The 21,282-nt window shown below is 44.5% G+C and overlaps 2 protein-coding genes across 3 annotated transcripts in view; one reads left to right on the forward strand and one right to left on the reverse strand.

Annotated features, from left to right (window-relative positions):
- POR (cytochrome p450 oxidoreductase) overlaps positions 1-21,282 on the forward strand; it is a 77,815-nt gene that overhangs the window by 5,022 nt on the left and 51,511 nt on the right. The window lies entirely within an intron of this gene.
- Positions 13,329-15,546, reverse strand: LOC141087935 (uncharacterized). Its single transcript, XM_073573814.1, has 3 exons — positions 15,049-15,546; positions 14,719-14,878; positions 13,329-14,613 (listed from the first exon to the last, which is right to left on the reverse strand). The coding sequence occupies exons 1-3, from the start codon at positions 15,092-15,094 to the stop codon at positions 13,344-13,346; spliced, it is 1,476 nt and encodes a 491-aa protein (XP_073429915.1). The 5' UTR covers positions 15,095-15,546; the 3' UTR covers positions 13,329-13,343.

Here is a 21,282-nt window from a genome sequence, read left to right on the forward strand (position 1 = left end):
GGATGTAGCCAGATTTCTTCTCATATACCAAGGGTGGACAATCTGCTGCCTGCTATGCCACTCTGTGTGCCCTCCAGCCACCTGTGACTCCTATGTGTAAGGCTCATAACCTATGGGGATAGCTGTACTCATTGTGTGGTCATCCAGACTCCTTTTTTTTTCTTTTACCCAGAGTACTATATAGGAGAGAAAAAGACCCTTGTGGCATACAACAGTGGAAGTTCTAGATTAAGGCATGTACAGTACTGTCAATTACGGTATATATCTCAGATAACAATACCCTTCAAATGTTAGGCTGCTTTTGGGAGTGGTACAATCACAACATTTGGCACCCAGACCAAAAATGGTTGTGCACCCCCCCCCCCCCCCTTTTTATGCATTGTCTTATAGACATATCTGTGGGATAGTGTTATTTTGACCCTAGTTTTATTACAATAGAATACCTATTGTATTTCACTGATCACTTTTTGAAAACCGGATTGAACATCAATGCAATGATCTGGTTATAATGGAAACATTGAATCTTTTTCTTGAAAGACCACTCTAATTTACTGATGATGGAAATGGTGGAAGTTGACTTTCCTGTTCTGTACCTGTCTCACCCCTGCTTCCCATATAGTCAGTGAATCTGTATGTTGGCCTCCATTGTCATATATCAGCACTACATGATCCTGTGGCAGAAGGCTAGAGGTGAGATGAATTCCCACAGTTCCTACAAAGGTGTATATGGCAATTTTGTGCTTATTGTACCTATAAACTGGTTGCTGAGGTCATGGGAGGAGAGTTGACGTGCTGTTGTGTAATTTTTATATAATCTGGTGCTGTTGGAGGTTTTTTGTTTGCTATCATGAACTGGCGTTACCTGTCCTATAACCGGCAGTTCTTTCCCCTGGTTCTCTTGCAACACTTATTGGATACCTGTCAGGTTTTTTTCTCTTTTAATCCTCTTAGAGTGTTAACTCTACTATTGTATGGTTTATGAAACTATTGGCGTGTGTGCCCAGGGAGCAACGTTCCCTCAAACTGTTTTTTTTGTTAGGAATACAACCTTAAGATTACCCCATTAATAAAAGTATAGTCAGGATAATCAGGTCTCTCTTGATGGCATTTTGCCAAGTTGTATTTGGGTAGATCCGGAACACATGATAACTTATCTTGTCAGACTTCACCCTTCTCCTCTGTACCCATGAGATGAAAGTACAGCCAAGGGCAGGATTTACTCTAGTGCCGTATGATCCTGATATTCAGAATTGCATAATGTGTGCATAAAATCTTTGGTGCCGCCACACCCAATACTTAGGAATCTTTTGTACATTGTGTACAGGGGTGTACATTATACTCAAGTGACCCTCTGTTACGAAAACCAGGCTAAAGAGAGCCTGCAGGCACATCAGATGTCCCAACCATCCAAGGCTGGGGAAGGCTTTTAGCCTCTCTTGGAAGAGCTGGTAGGGTTATGTTAAAAAACAGTCTGGAAAGGGTTACAAGGACATTTTTGTAAGGCTTTGGGACTCCACTCTGACACTGATAATGCAAATTGAGAAGGTCTGGAACAGTCATGATCTTTTCCATAGATGCTTCTTCATGTGCCTTGTGTAGTCAGCCAGCATCAGGAGGACATGCATATAGGAATATTGGCCTGGTAGTCATGGAAGCATTGTATGGATCAATCACTGGTTACATTGGCACCTCCGTGCCAGTTATGCTCACTGGACGTGTGCATGAAAGTGCCACACGCCGCTTCAGCTGGCATGAAGAAAATACCGAACCGCAACGTATGAACAGCAAGGCCAGCAGTGATAACATTGTGGTAGAGCGTTCACCCAGAGTTCTGTACTTTGCTAGAAATCTATCTTCTGTCTGTCAGCCAAATCTGTTGCATAAAAGGCTTGTATAACAAGGCAATGATCCAAAACACAAAAGCAAATTTACATCTGAATGACTAAGACCAGAAGAACGCCTTGGATTGACCTAACCAGCATCCTGACTTTAAACTCAGTAGATAAGGTTTGTCATGACCTGAAATGACCGGTCCACCCACAAAAACTATTACCATGTCTGCAATTCCCTAACAGCAATGTGACAGATGCCCAATATAGTGAATGTTTGTCTAGGCATTTCTGCGAGGGCAGTACAACCGTACTATGCATGGAGAGTGCTTGATACTCCTTGGCGTTGTTTGGTTGCCTCTGCTCCTTCATGTAAGGTACTCAGGGAGATCACAAATGAAGGTGGACTGTAATTGTGATGGGCTTAGTAATTTTTTTTTTTTCCATGTTTGAGTTGTCAGAAACACGTGTGGTTGAGTGAGAATATGCATTTTTTCGCATTTAAAACATTGGTTCCATCTTGTGTTGTAGAAAACACAAGATGGCTCTCTTAATGAAAATAGGTGTAGGTGTTATAATACGGCAAACCATTTAATTAATTTTTTTAATTTAAAAAAAAAAAAATCACAAATCTGCAATCTCCATAAACTACCCCACCCACAAAATAGTGTACATGTTTTTACCACACAGTGAAGACTAACAAATTAAAATCTGAGCAAAAGTGGAAGAATTGACTTCACATAAAGTACACTGCATACGATGATACTGCGTGGGTATATAAGGTGGCTTACTTGAGTAACTGAGCCACCTTACATGAAAAAAAAACCCAATACCTTCAGAAGTAGTAAAAAGAAGCCATTTCCCATTCTGTGAAACTGACCAGAAGCAAGAACGAAAACCCTGTATATTTCTGATACAGTATGTGCAAGATAAGATTGGGGGTCTCGGCCAAAGAGGGCAATGTATATTTAGATGACTGCCTACAGGATCATGCAATACGCGTTATTACCATAATACTCCCAATTAGGGGTCCTAAAATTCTCCACAAATAACGGTGAAAAACACAGGTTATAATGTAAATAGCTGGGAAAAGGAAATGATCCTAAACAGCCCTGGGAAACCCTCCTAATATTCCCTACTTATCTGCGGCGGTTAACACACTACAATAATCAAATGATGCCTCTGCTCATTGTAATTCATTATATACCCCTAAAGATTAGATTATAATCAATAGTGACACACAGTATACAATAAACTTCTGATAAAATACCGCAAAAGTTCAGACCTTAAATAGTGGTGCGACCATATGATTGATACTATATGCCTCCTATTTAGCCCTTAAAGGTTATGTCAGCCCCCTGGGATGCTTTTATGCTATTACTATGGGCACACAGGTAATAGAATGGGTAAACCAGTCTTACCTGTATGCCTCATAGCTGTGGTCTAGATGTTAAGAAATGCACTCTTAATCTTTTATGTTAATGATTTCTTTCATGCTTCAGGGCAAGTGGTTCCTGGAAGAAATCCCTGCCTCCTCTTCATTACGATACCACCCCACTTCCATTCGTATCACACTGCCTTGTGACGTGCAGTTGTGGCAATGTAATCCCGCGCATGCTCCATGCACTCGCGCAGTTGTAGGTACCCTATCCTCCCTGCTTTTAGCAAAGTCTTCATCCCACATTTGTGCATGGGAGTAACTGCTACTGCACAGTGACTCGCCAGCCCAGAAGCAGGCAGGAGATACTGTGATTAGGAGGGTGGAAAAGGTACCTACAACCGCGGGATTACTCCGTGTCACAGGGCAGTGTGACGTGCACGGGAGGGGGGTGCCAATATAATGAAGAGAGGAAGCAGGGATTTCTTCCATGCACCGCAGCCCAGAGCCTGGAAGGAATCATTAACCTAAAATATATAGAGTAAATTTCTCTGCATCTAATCAGCAGCTATGAAGCATACAGGTAAGACTAGTTTAACCATTATATTATCTGTATGCCCATAATAGCATAAAAGCGTCCCAGGGGGTGACAGATTCCCTTGAAAATACAGGGATCATAGATTCCTGTCATCCCTGTGTCTCCCACTTTTTACACCATGTCAAAGACACACTCTCATCAAAGTTTTTATCCTCTTAAAGGGAACCTGTCACCCCCGACCCCCCCCCCCCCCCCAGGGCGTTTTTAAGTAAAAGGGCCACCTTCAGCAGCACTAAGGCTGCATTCTGTGAAGGTGGCTCTTCCGTTTCTGACCCTTAGTAACGCTGAAATATCGACTTTTATAAACAGCTCCTCATACCTGTAATGTGTCCCATAGGTATGGTGTGTCCCCCTGTATCAGCCGCCTCCCATCCATCCATCATGCCTGTGTCTTGTGCCTGGGCTCCGCCCACCATGCCCCTGTGTCCCGCCACCTCCTCCTGTTTTGAATGCCTCCGCTGTGACGAGTTCTCGTGCATGCGCAGGGCGCGCTGCCCCAGAACCGACGTCAGGCTATTGTGCCTGCGTGTTGCTGAGGCCCCAGCAGTATTTAAGTGACTTGGGTCCGGAACACTGCAAAATACTTCCGGGACATAATTCTCCGGTGCAAGCGCACTAATGCTTTTCGGCTTTGCCTGTAGTTGGGCAAGGCATACTGCGCATGCGCGAGTCCAGATTGCAATGCGCACGTGTGTAATATGGAGTCCTAGTACGGAAATTCCCTGAAATATTGCGGACCGCGGCCAAGGAGGGGTGGAGGAAAGGACCCAAAACACTGCCCATCGGACCGGACCCAAGTCATTTAAATACTGCCCCAAAATGAGGTGACAGATTCCCTTTAATATATTGCAGTCATCCTATTATATAGCACTGTGTTCTTATAATTGCTCATTTTGCCTTTCTGCCCAGCTAATTATTTTCTTTTCTCTGCTCTATGTAGAAACAAGAAGTTTCTTTTCCCTACATCTATCATTTCCCTCTTCAACTCCTGACGACCCAGCTGCTCTACTCCTCCCCCAACCAGGGACTTTTGCAGTGACTTATGACTCACAGGAAAAATTGACCTCCTCTTTCTTCATATAGCTTAGGGGGATTCAGCTAGTCAGTTTTTAATCACATGATGTCATAGACTTTATGGAAAAGAGAAGAGTTAAGTGGGTAGAAAGGCAAAATGAGCAATTGTAAGTACACAGTGCCATATGATTGCAATATATTAAGTGCTTTTTTAACTGAGGTTCATCTGTGGACCATCAGCAAGAAATAGGAGAAATCCAGTGTGTTATCCTAAATCTATTGCTTGGTATCCAAATGTATGGCCATGGATAACGGAGTGTGTTCTCCCGCTGTACCAACATCTCTAAAATTGGAAATGTAAAAGGACGTAATATGGCTTCCTCCAGTTCAGCGTCCTTTGCTTGGCAATCTGAGATGCAGAAATCAACTGCATCTACACGTGACAGTGGCTCTTGGTGGTTGGCTTGATGAGCACATGCCCAATACAAAGTATCAAATTGCTAGTACAGTAATCTGTAGCAAAGTTGCACATGCACTTTGCATCACATCCTATTACCTGATGGGTTTCAGAGATAAAAGATGAATTCACAACAATGCTGGAATTGCATTTTTTTTTTTCCTATTCCTCCACACAAAGATTTTTTATTTTTTTTGCATTTTTCTATATATTATATGGTTAATGAATTTTTAGCATGAAAGGACACATTGAAGAAAAAACCCATCTTGCAGTGATGCAAAGAAGATTCTCTGACAAAGCCTGTTTATGCAAAAACTGCATGTGTTCGTCAGTCGCACCTACACTGTCTGACCTTACCGTCAGTTCATCCAATGGATACAGTGATTGAATAAATCTGTGCTCATATCTGGATATTTCTCCAATTTGTTTCTAAGCCTTCTACAATAAAAATTATAAAAAGGGAAGAGCTGTTGTGCAATATGGCGATGAGATCTCATACTACGTGCGAGATTGCAATCTTTGTACTGCATTTCACATTGTGAAATATGCCCTGTGCACAGTTTAGTATAGAGCAAAAAATAAGATTTCTGGACACCGCAGCAAGATAGATCAAGACATAATGTGTTATGTTGGTAGTAGAAATGAGCGAGTCACGTTGATGCGAACCAGCCATCGTCATTTATTACAATACTGAAGATTGCATAAGCCAAAGGAAAGCTGCGTAGTCTGACAGGCTTCCCCGTAATGCAAGGTATAGCACAGCCAATTGTGGGTGGGACTTCTGTAGCCAGTATAAAAGCATAGGCAAGAGCATACAGCAGCCATTTTGTGGTGAATCTGGATAGTGTGAGAACATCATAGCTAAGCAATGGAGATGGGGAGAAAGAGCAATAAATATTAGTGGCACAGCAATAAAGTGCGGTGTTGAGGTCACTTTGATATTGCTAATGCTGTGTTTGCATTAAGCTTGAAATGAGTTGAACACAGTCCTAGGAGGCCTTTATTAGGGCAATTGAAGGACTTGCAAATCACCATGAATTTTTTTTTTTTTTTTTTTTTGTAGCAAAGTTGGTGAATTCAAAAGACTAACTCATCCCTAGTAGGTAACGATGGTAGATTGCCAAAGATGGCCTCGCCATAAGTGTTTATAGGCAGAAAGTGTAACGTGATCCCTCACTGAAGACAGATTTGTAGACAGATCTAGGTAGTTTTTCAGAGTGAATGATTAGTGCAGGGAAACAGTGACTGCTTACGGGTGGAAAAATAAGCATTTTTCCATATTATGATAGTTATTTGATTTTAGTTCTTTACTATAATGCAAGCCTTGGTGTTCAGTCTTCGTTAAAATCTATGCTTTTTATTTATGGGGGTGTCCAAGCTTGAGACAAGTCTGCAGTCACTCTGTGAATACATTCTCCCCCAAATCGTGACGGCGGTCCAGCATTTTCATGCGAGTGGGCAGTCAAATGAATGCATTTTGCGATCTGCATAAGTGCAGCCACGTGCCGGCCTAGACGTGTTTAACGTCTCGCAATAGTGATGAATTTAGAGAGGCGCCTGATTTAGTTGACAAATGACAGTGTGCATGTGGTCACGTGACGGCCTACTAGCATCGGGAATGCTGGTAAATTTTGGCAGCGTTTGAAAGTCACGCTGTCGTGATTTGGCAGTCTGCACTCCCTTAAAATGTCGCAAACTTTTGTCCCAAGCCCAGACAACCCCTTTATTTATGCTGTTTGCTGTTCTAGACCAAAGGGAACAGATAATCACCTGCCAAGTAAACGTACCATGAAATTGTGTGCTTGGCCAATCCTATTCATGGGTGTGCCCAGCTGGCAAGTAGCAGAATTGCTGTAGTTTGCCTTTGGAAATCCTTGGGTCTCTCCTTTTTGGCACGCAGGGGATGGGTTGGTGTATAAATAAGAGACACAATAGCTTAATAACCCTGATTTTGTGCATTCGTCACAGCCAAGAACATGAGATTTACTGTCTGTTCTCAGCCTTGACTTTCAAGATCATAGCTATTTATACCCTAAATTTGCAAAAAGCAGTTTGAGGCCACTGGCTGAAGCCGCAGAGCAGGGAGAGCTGTATACATGCAGTGTTAATATAGGGGTTTATACTTATTTTATAACCTTGGTATTCCATATATAAAAGGAATATTTAAGCCGTATTACCCATAAGATGTTATTGAGGCATTAAAGGAAGTGCGAAATCCATTGGCCAGGTGAGAGCCCCATCATCATGTTACATACCTTGTATTGTTGTGTGGTGTGTCATGGCGGTTGTGTAGATGTTGGCACAATGATTAATCGCACTGGGCAGATAAAGTGCTGATTGGTTGCGTTGTCCTTGTAAAGACAGTTTTGGTAAATATCCTATTTTAGGATGGCTGCCAGTATAATATGTGCCTGAAGTGTAAAGCCCCCGTTACACACTGCGATATCGCTGTAAAGTCACTGATTTTGTGACATAGCAGCGATATTGCTAGCGATATCGCTGCATGTGATACTTAGGGTACCGTTACACATAGCGATGCACCAGCAATCCCGACAACGATATGGATCGCTGGTGCATCGCTAAGTGGTCGCTAGTGAGCTGCCACACAGGCAGATCTCACCAGCGACATCGCAGTGGTCGGGGGTCGCTACTTACCTGTCAGACGAGGCGATCCTGACATCCGCCCGCGTCCACGCGTCGCTCGTCGTCACAGCAGGAAGCTGACAACGAGAAATGATCAGGACCTTCTCGCGCGATCAGCAATAACCAGTGGGGGAGCCAGTCGGAGGTAAGTATCACATGCAGCGATATCGCTAGCAATATCGCTGCTACGTCACAAAATCGGTGACTTTACAGCGATATTGCTAGCGATATTGCAGTGTGTAACGGGAGCTTTACCTCCGACCGGCTCCCCCGCTGGTTATCGCTGATCGCACGAGACGGTCCTGGACCATTTCTCGTCAGGCGCTTCCTGTGGCGCCGACGAGCGACGCGTGGATGCGAGGACGTCAGGATCGCCGCATCTGACAGGTAAGTGTAGCGACCCCCGACCCCTGCGATGTCGCTGGTGAGATCTGCCTGTGTCGCAGCTCACTAGCGACCACTTAGCGATGCACCAGCGATCCATATCGTTGTCGGGATCGCTGGTGCATCGCTATGTGTAATGGTACCCTAAGTCCTGCCATATTGGAAGCTTCGCCTTTCTCGAGATGGAGAGACCATAGAGGAGCATCAGTTATCAGTGTGTTGTGTGACCAATGGAGAGGACACTGACGCAATAATAAGCTGCGAGCAAATGCACTCGAGCGACTTTTCATATGGACCAATGGTTTGTATGAGGTGAAAATCCAACCCATCCAATATGAAGATGAGCGCACGGAGCTGTGGACGTGATCGGGCCGCGTTATGGCACCTGTGATAAGGCACGCTCACACTGCGTGTGTCAATACAACCAACATATGGGATTTGTACTGCTGGATAATGTATGTCAGTCAGCTGCACATGTATTATTGGGCACCTCCAAACAGCAGATCCTTTTTTTAGCCTGAGTAAGCGGTGTAAATGCTGGTGATTTGTCTTCTGTTTTTGCTGAGTAACAGTTATAAGAAGAAATCACGTCCTTGTCTTTTTGGTTTTACTATGATATTGCCTTACAAGCCAGAAAAGCGTCTTGGGTCTACGGTCATGCCGTTTCCTTCCCCTTTTTTCTACTAGAAGATGTAGCATGAGTCAGTACTTTCCAAGTGAATATGCCGGTGTCATTGGATGCAAGAATACTGAATCATGCGATGCGTGGCTGTCTGTAGTGGCCGATGCGAACTTGCTGTAGTATGGGGGTTTTCTAATTGGTGAGAGCTCGGCACAAGCTGGTTCACATCGATGCTCCTGTCCAATGAAAAGGGTTCTGCTTGAACTTTTCACCGCTTTCTTGGCAAGTGTGCCATGGTTTTTATAAAAGGGGCTTTTGAAAAGCGTCCATTCCTGTATTTATCATTGCCCTCATTTACTTTTTTTTGCACAAGTTTTTCGTGCAGCCAGATTGCTTTGGAAGAAAATGTCTAGAATGTGTCCACCTCTTTCAGACACTTTACTGGCTTGTCCATGTGTATTATATGTGCTCGGTTTGTAATGTCTTTCCGAGTAGAGAAGTTATAAAGTACAGATAAGTCGGATGGCTCGTATTCTACGGCCCGTCATCATTTTGTTTTCGCCAGAACTGCACTATGACCTTCGCCCCTTGGTTCAGTCATGATCTACCTTGAACTTAAGCACAATTTGCTTGTTCTGTACTTTTCATGATAACTTCACAATCCACCGCTGAATACCGACTAGCTTGCGTGTATCCACTTTTATAGCTTTACCGATCTTATTCATTCACACTTGTGATTTTACTTTTATCATTTTCTCTCAAAGTTGTTTTTTTATGTTGTATTGTAATGGGCCCTACATTTGCCTTAACACTTTTTATTTTATTTATAGAAATGGCAGAAATTGGTTGGAAGGGCTAAAATATGCAAGTGTGTACATAAAAACGTAATTAAAAACAGAACCACAGGATTAAATTGGTACGAATGCAATCCAATTTTTAATCTGATTGCCTACGTCAGATTTAATTGCAAGTGGGAGCGAGCTGTTAGACTTCATTCACACATCCTTTGCTACACACTGTGTTAGGCAACAGTGGGGGGAAAAAAAAGTATTTAGTCAGCCACCAATTTTGTGCAAGTTCTCCCACTTAAAAAATGAGAGGCCTGTAAGGCTAGTTTCACATTAGCGTTTTTTTGCGCAGCGCATCGTGCGCATAAAAAACGCAAAGAAAAACGCAAAACAAACGTGCGTTTTTTTTTCTTCATGCGCACGCTGATGCGTCAAAATAGCGCAGTGTTACTTGCGTTTTACATGCGTTTTTGCATGCGGTTGCGTTTTTTATGCGCATGCGTTTTTAGGTGTGACATTTCACAATAGAAAAATCCTTGACCACCAATGGGTCACCAGTGGGCGTGTGTCATTGGAATGTTTTATAGACCCTGTACTGCTGAATTCATCAGATTTTGCTGCTGTTTCCGGTGTCAAGATGGACCTGCGTGTGGATAATTTCCGCTTCAAGCTGGATCTTGACATTGCGCTGTCTCAGGCGTATGCCTTTTGTTGCCAGCAAGAAAGGGAGAGGGAGAGACAGCAGAGACGGCAGCGGCGTCGGTTTTGGAGGCATCCAATCATCGAACTCCGGGCAAGCCGTGGAGCATATCACACGCTGTACAGCGAGCTACAGGAAAACCCGGAGAAATTTGCTGACTATACACGGATGTCCCAGGAAAGCTTCCTTGACTTGCTGGGTATGGTTGAAGGAAACATCCGGAGAAGGGACACTCAGCTCCGGCGTGCCATTCCTCCCGAAGAAAGGCTCCTTGTCACCTTACGGTATGTATGTTATGTTTGCATAATTTTTTTGGCTTTTTCCATTTTTTTTTTTTGGTCCAAAAAATAAGTTGTTTTTTTTTGGCTATTGAATTTTAACATTATTTTTGGGAAATTGCTTTTTTGCATAATGGTTTTTCTTCTGGCATGTACTAATCCCAAGCCTTTATAAAATGTTTTTTTGCTATGTTGTATTAAAAAAACATGCAAAATAGTTAGGCCATGTACTTTTTTATTTTCAGTGTTTTTAGTAATACCCAAGACAGAAATATAATTATTTTTTCTTTTTATGTTTGGCAGGTTCCTGGCAACTGGAGAGAGTCTTTCATCCCTGCATTTCCAGTACCGGCTGGGAATCTCTACTTTATCCGGGATTGTTGCCGACACCTGCAGGGCTCTGTGGGATGTTCTGTGTCCGGAGTTTCTGCCATTGCCCACTGCCGAAAAGTGGCTTCAAATATCGGAGAAATTCTGGGCAGTCTGCAATTTCCCGAACTGCCTAGGAGCGGTGGACGGGAAGCACATCCGCATCACAAAACCCGCAAGAAGTGGCTCCGAGTACTACAACTACAAGAAGTACTTTTCCACAGTCCTAATGGCCATTGCGGATGCAGACTGCCGGTTTGTGGCGGTGGACATAGGGGCATTCGGACGGGGCAACGATTCACAGACTTTTAAGAACTCTGATATGGGCTGGAGGTTGTACGGCAACCATTTCAATTTTCCACTGGCACGGCCTCTTCCCCAAACCCAAACTCCACCACTGCCATTTGTAGTGGTTGGGGATGAGGCATTTCAGATGTGCCCAAACCTGCTGAAGCCGTACTCCAGCCGTGACTTGGACCACCGCAAGAAAATTTTCAACTACAGGCTTACGAGGGCTCGCAGGACTGTAGAGTGCGCCTTTGGCATTCTAGTGTCCAGATGGCGAATTCTCAGCACCGCCATCAATCTCAAAATGGAAACAGTGGATGAGGTGGTGAAGGCATGCGTGGTTCTGCACAATTTTGTTATGGCAAAGGAGCGGCCGAACTTTGACATGGATGAGCCTGCTGCCAACCCTTTGCCAGATTTTACTCAGCACCCTCTTCGGTCCTCAGTCGAAGTTGCCCAAATGAGGGACCAATTTGCGGACTACTTTATATCCGATGTTGGTCGTGTAGCATGGCAGGATCAAATGGTTTAATAGTTTTGTTGTTTGTTAAAAATAAAATACCTGGTTTTTTATACCTGTACCCAGTGTACTGTGTCTTAATAAACTCCACTACTCACCTGCCCAGGTTAAAGTGAAGAAAGGGAAACCACCATAAAAAAAAAAAAAAAAAAATATATATAGATATATATATATGATTTATTTATTTTTTTTGGTGGTTTCCCTTTCTTTACTTTATACCGGATGGTCAGCCATCCAACTCTGAAAGGGATACTATATTTCATTTTTTATATATATATATATATATATATATATATATATATATATATATATATATATATATACACACACACACTCACTGGCCACTTTATTAGGTACACCTGTCCAATTGTGTGTTAAGACTTAATTTCTAATCAGCCAATCACATGGCGGCAACTCAGTGCATTTAGGCATGTAGACATGGTCAAGACAATCTCCTGCAGTTCAAACCGAGCATCAGTATGGGGAAGAAAGGTGATTTGAGTGCCTTTGAACGTGGCATGATTGTTGGTGCCAGAAGGGCTGGTCTGAGTATTTCAGAAACTGCTGATCTACTGGGATTTTCACGCACAACCATCTCTAGGGTTTACAGAGAATGGTCCGAAAAAGAAAAAAAATCCAGTGAGCGGCAGTTCTGTGGCCGGAAATGCCTTGTTGATGCCAGAGGTCAGAGGAGAATGGGCATACTGGTTCGAGCTGATAGAAAGGCAACAGTGACTCAAATTGCCACCCGTTACAACCAAGGTAGGCAGAAGAGCATCTCTGAACGCACAGTGCGTCGAACTTTGAGGCAGATGGGCTACAGCAGCAGAAGACAACACTGGGTACCACTCCTCTCAGCTAAGAACAGGCATCTGATGGCTACTTTCAGCAGGATAATGCGCCATGTCATAAAGCTCGAATCATCTCAGATTGGTTTCTTGAACATGACAATGAGTTCACTGTACTCAAATGGCCTCCTCAGTCACCAGATCTCAATCCAATAGAGCATCTTTGGGATGTGGTGGAACGGGAGATTCGCATCAGGGATGTGCAGCCGACAAATCTGCGCCAACTGTGTGATGCCATCATGTCAATATGGTCCAAAATCTCTGAGGAATGCTTCCAGCACCTTGTTGAATCTCTGCCACGAAGAATTGAGGCAGTTCTGAAGGCAAAAGGGGGTCCAACCCGTTACTAGCATGGTGTACCTAATAAAGTGGCCAGTGAGTGTGTGTGTGTGTATGTGTGTATATATATATATATATATATATATATATATATATATATATATATATATATATATATATATATATAAAAAAAAAATGAAATATAGTATCCCTTTCAGAGTTGGATGGCTGACCATCCGGTATAAAGTAAAGAAAAACAAACCATAGTGTAGGGCGCAGTGTGTGCAGGCTGCGAAAGACACAATAACCAAACATTATTTTGAAATAAAAATATAACATTTATTTTAATTATTTTTTAGTTGCTGGAAACTGGGGGGTGTGGAGGGATGAGGAACGGCTTTGGGTGGAGTAAGGGGTTCTAGGGGAAGGAGGAACCAAAGAAGTGGGGGAAGGGAGCCGAGGCAAGGAAAGTTGTGAAGTGGGAGGTGAGGGAGGAGGGAGGGTAAGAGTCCTCCTCTTTGTTTTTTTATGACGGTGGCCCGTCGTCTTGCTGCTGTCCTCGCTTGAGCCTGAGGACTGGCTAGACCCCGGGGACCGCCTTGAGCCTCTGGAACGCCTGGAGGCTGTGGACTGGCTGGAGCTGGGGGACCGCCTGGCGCTTGTGGACCGCCTGCCAGGATCTTGTACCTGCTGTGGCATGCTGGTGGTGGTGGATGTCCTGGCAGGGGCCGTAAATATTGAATGCGGGTCCCCCAGCTGATGCTGCTCCGAGGTGGTGGTGCTGGTGGTGGTGGCGGTCCATGCAGGCGTGGTGGCTGTGGCGGTCCATACCGGGGTGGTCCTCCCGCTGGTGGTGGTGGTGGCGGCGCTACAGGCAGGGGTGGTGACGACGGGCCATCCAGTGGTGGTGGCGGCAGCAGTGGTGGGCCAGGCAGGAGCAGCGCTTGGCATGGTGTTGGCGGGTAAGTGTCCAGCTGCACTCGGACTTGGGGCGGTATATTGGTGTCCGGCGAGGCTTGGAAGTGTGGTGGCTGTGCAGTGATATGCAGCAGAAGTAGGTAATGCTGTAAAACGAGTCAGGGGTGGCACCGGTGGAAATGCCACCACTGACTGCTGCATAATCCTACTCTGCTGCATAGCCTGCATAAAAGCATTGTTGCAGGCCTGCATGACAGTCAACTGGAGGTCAGGGGTAAGGTGTTCCGCCGTGTCCCGAGCTATTTGGGTATAAAAATGATGCGCTGGTCTGGCGAGGTCGACTTCCAGGCGCTCAAGGCGACCCTCGATAGACTTGTAGCGTTGGTCCAAAAGGAGGAAACCACTCTCAAGTCTATCGGAGAGTGCCTTGAGGCTACTCTGAAAGACCGAGCTCAATTCAACGAACTCGGGCATGAGAGGCCTGTCCAAGGTCCTCTGCCGCTGCTGGCCGGAAGTGCCCGCAAAACCAGTGGCAGAGACCTGGGACAGGGGAACACCTGAGCGACCAGCTTCCTGGTCTCCAGATGACTGTGGTGCAGACCTGCAAGGTGCTTCCTCGCTGATGGATGGCTGGGAGGGGTCCGGGGCAGCTTGATGAAGGACCGCTTCGGGCCCAGGTTGCAGGGTGCTGCTCCAGGTGCTGTGAAAAGAAAAGAAAGAAATTACTACCATAAATTAACAATCGCCAACTCCTGTGGAATAGAAAAGCACAGAATAAAACACAATACAACTAGAAAATACTTACGTTCGGGAGGCAAGGACCGGTCTTAAAAATGCCAAGGCACGATGGTATCTGTACTTCGTGCCGGTCCTTGCCGCAGCACCACTGCGAACCTGATTCTCCTGACGGATATCCCTGTTGAAGCGGTCCTTCATCGAGCGCCAACGGGTTCTGACTTTGTTCACTGTGGTGGAAAAAAAAAAAAAGAAAGAAAAAAAGTAAGACTATGCACTGGAGGCTGTGATCATCCAACTGTGTGTGATGATAGAAACTCCATGGAGTTAATAGCATCACACACAGTTGGGTGATCCCGGCCAAGATCACTGCTGCATCACACTGCATTTAAATACTTACGAAAATCCTTGCGGACCCGGGGAGAGGCGTTGTCCCAGCCATCCATCAGCGATGCGGCCACCTCGTTCCAGAGCCGCCGGATCACCACGTTGTCCGAGTGCAGTTGGTGACGGGTGTCCCACAACGGGACTCGCTCCTGGACTAGACGGATGAGCTCGTCGTTGTCCAGGGCGAGGTCCTCCTCCCGCTGTGGAGCCTAGAAAAGAAAGACAAACATTAATCTTTGAAAGATTTTAAAATAAAAAATCTCGAAAACTAGCTGAAGAGCCCGGCGCTGCCCGGGCATAGTAACTAACTGTGGTTAGTTATAGAAAATTATAATTATCCTCCATCCCATAGTCCCGTGCCCATATTCCATCATACATATCCTCCATCCCATAGTCCTGTGCCCATATACCCATCATACATATTCGCCATCCCATATGCCTGTGCCCATATACCCATCATACATATTCGCCATCCCATATGCCTGTGCCCATATACCCATCATACATATTCGCCATCCCATATGCCTGTGCCCATATACCCATCATACATATTCGCCATCCCATATGCCTGTGCCCATATACCCATCATACATATTCGCCATCCCATAGTCCTGTGCCCATATACCCATCATACATATTCGCCATCCCATAGTCCTGTGCCCATATACCCGTCATACATATCCTCCATCCCATAGTCCCGTGCCCATATACCATCATACATATCCTCCATCCCATGCCCATATACCCATCATATATATCCTCCATCCCATAGTCCCGTGCCCATATACCATCATACATATCCTCCATCCCATGCCCATATACCCATCATATATATCCTCCATCCCATAGTCCCGTGCCCATATACCATCATACATATCCGCCATCCCATAGTCCCGTGCCCTTATACACAAACAAACAAACACACACACACACACACACACTTTGAGCTTTAGATATTGATAAACAAGCCATGAAAAATTTTTTTGTTTTAAATGAAAAATGCAAAAAAAGCAACAAACATCGAAAAAAACAACCATGAAAATTTAAAAAAAAAAATTAAAAAATACCAAAGAAAAAATAAAAAAAATAAACCAGACTAGAAAATAAGTTAAAAAAAAAAAAAAAAGTCCGTCTGTACTTACATCATGTCTTCCCGCCCGCACTTGGCCTTGCTGCTCCTGCCGTTCCTCCGGTGGTGGTGGCGTGATGGAGGATGAGGTCTGAAAATTAAACCAAAAAAATTAATCACATGTGTTTATTTTTTCCAATCCATACGGAAGCATAGTACTCACTACTTCTGCCTCTTGCCCTGTCCCGGGGACATATTCCTCACCAGATGAAGACATGCTGCAATAAAAAAAAAAAGAGACATAAGTACATAGAAATGTATTGAAATTTCAGCCAGACATTAGGTTTTTCATACTTACATTGGTGCAGCTTGTGCTGTGTGTCCACTCGTGAGCAATCCTTAAAGTATTGTGGAATCCCAGTGCCCACACCATTTTATCACCTTGGTTTAATTTTTTTTTTTTACTGTCTAGACCACATTTCAGTCGTGTTATTTTAAAAACGCATGCGCATAAAAACGCTAGCGTGCGCAAGACCATGCGCAAGTATTGCGCTTCCATAGGCTCCAATGTGGTGTTTTTGCGCATTCCGTGCGCATGCGTTTTTTTAACGAGACAGGGCGGAACCAAAAATGCAACATGTTGCGTCTGACGCGCCTGGCGCGAAAGACAAAAAAACGCATGCGCACGAAAGCGCAAGTATGCGCAAGACCATGCGCACATCATGTTAAATATAGGTGCGCATGCGCACGATGCGCTGCGCACAAAAGCGCAAATGTGAAACCAGCCTAATTGACATCATAGGTAGACCACAACTATGAGAGGCAAAATGAGAACATAAATCCAGAAAATCAACTTGTCCGATTTGGCAAGATTTTATTTTGCAAAATATGGTAGAAAATAAGTATGTTGCACCTGCAACATGGAAGCCTGTTCCTTAAGACTCCAACCATTGTGTTTTTTTTTTAATTTAATTTTTTAATTCCCCCCCCCCCACCCCCCACTGTATGTTCACATGTTGCAGGTTTTTTGTATTTTTTACTTGCTGCTTTTTTTATTTTAAGCTCCATTTTACAGTACCAGCAAAAGCTGAGACTGCTTTTTGTAAGCCGCTTCTTTACTGCCAAGAGAGTAGGGTTTTGCTTACAGAGAAAAGCGCAGCAAAAACGCAACATGTGAACATAGCCTAAGGCCCATTCACACATTCTTTGCGCGTCTTAAGCACTGCTGCACTTTAGTTTGCAGCTTGCACATGTCCCCCTATTGTCCAATTCTGTCCTTTTCTAATAAAGATGTTATAATTTGATGATACAGGATCTTTTGGTCGTAATTTTTGTGGTTTCCACACTCACGTTCAATGTATAGTAGCGACTGATTCATGATTGTCCAACACTTGAGCACTGGTGTGTTATCACTTCACATGTAGGATGCTTCTGTATACCTTGGCTATTGTATTTGTACATACTTTGTTAGGCCTCATTCAGGCGTCTGTGTTGCATGTATGTGTTTTTATTCTTTTTTTCGCAAATACAACACGTACCCATTATAGTATATGAGCGCCGTTGTCTTTTGACAGACTATGTTCGTACAAAACTCACGGAGACGTGTCAATTTTTCTCCGGTATCATGGATGAAAAGGGTCCATAAACACATACAGCTCATGGATGGCATCTGTATGCTGTCTGCTTTTAACATTGAAAAGCATAGAAGAAGCTTTGTCATTTATCTATCCATGAAAAACACTCCAAACACAGACACTAGCACCATTTTTTTTCATTACCATTTTATACAGCTTGTAGTAGTGGTTGCAGGAGGTTGTTTTTTTTTTTTTTTTTTTTTTTTTTAATTTAGGCTGTGTGCCCACGTAGCGATTTTGCCGCGATTTTCGGTGCGAAAACGTTTAAAAATCGTGTACAGAACGCCCCCCATGCATTCCTATGGCATTCCGCACATGCTGTGCTAATGCTGCGCTTTTTTCCACGGCGGAATCGCATTGCGGAAAAAATCGCAACATGCTCATTCTTTTGTGTGGAATCGCAAAGAATTGCCGCGATTCCGCACCCATAGGAATGCATGAGAATCGCTGACTTCCCGCATGTGGCTATGCCCACCATGCGGGAAGTTAAGCGTCTCATGTGCGGTTGGTACCCACGGTGTGGAGGAGAGGAGACTGTCCTCCAGGCCCTGGGTACCATACCCCTGTAAAAAAAAAAGAATAAAAAATCGGTATATTTACCTTCCGGCGTCCCGCGCTGCATTCCCGGCCTAAGCGTTCCCAGTAATGCCTTGCGGCAAGGTCCTGTGATGACGTAGTCTCGTGTGACTCGAGATCGCTATAGCAACGTGAGACTATGTCATCACAGGTCTCGCAAGGCATCGCTGGGAACGCTGAGGCCCGGGATGGCAGCGCGGGACGCCGGAAGGTAAATATACCCCGATTTTTTTTTTTTTAGCATTTTAACATTCTATCTTTTACTATTGATGCCGCATAGGCGGCCTCAATGGTAAAAACCTGGTCACACTTGTCAAACACTATGTTTGACGAGTGTGACCAACCTGTCAATCACTTTCCAAGCGATGCTTCAAATCGCTTGGAAAGTGCTTGAATATCGCACGTGAAAATCGCGGCAAAATCACGTTTTTTTCCGCACGATTTCTGGGAAGGAGTCCGGTGTTCTGTGTGCGTTTTAACATGCAACGTGGGCACATGGCCTTAAAGAGTAACTAAACTTATTTTATATTTTTATGTTTAGTAAGCACTTCAATTGCAGATCTGTGGAGTCTGGAGAAGTGCACAGCTCAGGACATTGGAGCGTTGCAGCATATGCTTTCTATTGAATCTTGCCTTGTGTGCAATCTCAGACAGGAGCTGTGCGCTAAGGTTTCCTGAGCTGTGCATTTCTTAAGAGTCTATTGTGTGATTGATTGGGGTCTCTGGACCAGGACGCTCGTCAACATGAAGGCAAAATAAGAAACCTCTTTAAAAAATAAATAACGTTTTTTTAAATTGTGTTGTCTGGAACTAAGGTAATAATTTGGCCATTAAAACTGGCTTGATGTGGGAATCTGACATCCAGTACCCGTATGACTCCGCTGAGACCTGGAGCTGCAGCATTCTGAAATTCCTGTGTACAGATCCTAAACGACACCATTCCCTATGTGGTGGCCATTCTCGGGTACTGCAGCTCAGATCATTTCCTTAGTTCTCTCTGTCTTCGGGTTCTCCGGCTTCCTAACACAATCCAAAGACCATACTAATGGGGACCATCAATTGTGAGTAAAGCTGTGGCATTAATAGCACTATGTAAATTAAATCAAAATAAACGTTAGTTTTCATTACTATATTTATTATAAATAACAAGTGTGAGGTTCTTGGCGTGCATTTTTAACACATTGAGTCAGTCAGGCCTGAGAAAGTGACTACATCAGATGGGTCCTGACACGAAATGCTCAGATCACTTGGATCTAGGTCTACAAAATGGACCACCCTCGGGGATGGTAGAATACAGATCTCATTCGTTCTCATTTAGCCTTTGACAGATGGAAGGAGTGCAGGGCAGTCACATGCCAAAATGTACAATGCAAAAGATGAAATTAGGAAATTATTGATTATAAGGATTCTGCTGCCTAAAACGTGTCGTGCCATATGCAACATGGGCTGATTCACTTGGTAGCCGCTCCTTGGGTGTACCTGGTTGGACAGGGTATCGTAGAATGATATTTATAACCTTTATGTGAAACTTGAGATGCCTGTGACCCAGAACATAAGGGCAGCTTGGGTGAAAAAAGATCCCTTGTTGTAGTTATATAACCCAGGGCTGTGGAGTTGGTAAGCCAAACCTGCGACTCCTCAATTTTCATGACTCCGACTCCCTCATACCAGGGCTATAACCAACTAGCTTTTATATAGAGTATAATGCTTCCACCTAATGTCTATATATATCACATATCTCCAACCAATCACGAAGCATCTTTCACTTTACCAGACCTGTTCAAAAGAAGCTGAGCTGTGATTGGTTGCTATGACCAACAGTTTTCCTTGCAACCAATCACTAAGCATCTCTCATTTCACCGGAGCTGGGTAAAAGTAGCTGAGCTGTTGATTGGTTGCTATGAGCAAGTTTTCCCACTTGACAACACCTCAGCAGACACTGACATGGTGGGAGAAATCTAGCATCTTTGGGAACATAAGCTCTCAGCCATTGTCTGCCCCCTGAAAGGAGCACAGAGCACATGACAGAAATTAATCCCCCCTCCCTGCCCATATCCCATCACTCATCCTCCATCCCGTAGGCACATCTTCCCTCTTAAAGGGATCATTGGTATGGAAGTCAGGGCAAATCCATCCAGGGCTTTGGTTTTGACCCCAGGCCTCTCTTAAATGCATCCCTGGTATGGAAGTTAGGACCGTTCCACTCAGCTCTGTGGTTCTGACCCCAGGGTCTCTGAAAGGGATCATTGGTATGGAAGTTAGGGCAAATCCACTCTGTGCTTTGGTTTGACCCCAGGCCTTAAAGGGATCTCCTGTATGGAAGTTAGGGCAAATCCCTCAATGCTCTGATTCTGACCCCAGGGTTCTATTAAAGGGATCATTGGTATGCAAGTCACGGCAAATCCACTTAGCGCTCTGGTTCTGATCCCAGTCTCTCTTAAAGGGATCCCCAGTATGGAAGTGAGGGTAAATCCACACTGCGCTTTGGTACTGACCCCAGGCCTCTTAAAGGGATCTCCAGGTTGGAAGTTAGGGTAAATCCCTCAGTGCTCTGATTCTCACACCAGGCTTCTATTAAAGGGATCATTGGTATGGAAGTCAGGACAAATCCACTCAGCGCTCTGGTTCTGACCCCAGGCTGATGGGATGATGTGGGATATTAGGGGTAGTAGTCCGGTGGCTCTGGCTGACGGGATGATGTGGGATATTAGGGGGTAGTAATCTCGTGGCTCTGGCTGACGGGATGATGTGGGATATTAGGGGTAGTAGTCCAGTGGCTCTGGCTGACGGAATGATGTGGGATATTAGGGGTAGTAGTCCAGTGGCTCTGGCTGACGGAATGATGTGGGATATTAGGGGGTAGTAATCTCGTGGCTCTGGCTGACGGGATGATGTGGGATATTAGGGGTAGTAGTCCAGTGGCTCTGGCTGACGGAATGATGTGGGATATTGGGGGTAGTAGTCCAGT

Source organism: Dendrobates tinctorius, unplaced genomic scaffold, assembly GCF_039654945.1.
Source record: "Dendrobates tinctorius isolate UK_male_01 unplaced genomic scaffold, ASM3965494v1 ptg000007l, whole genome shotgun sequence".
In the NCBI taxonomy this organism is placed as follows: domain Eukaryota; kingdom Metazoa; phylum Chordata; class Amphibia; order Anura; family Dendrobatidae; genus Dendrobates; species Dendrobates tinctorius.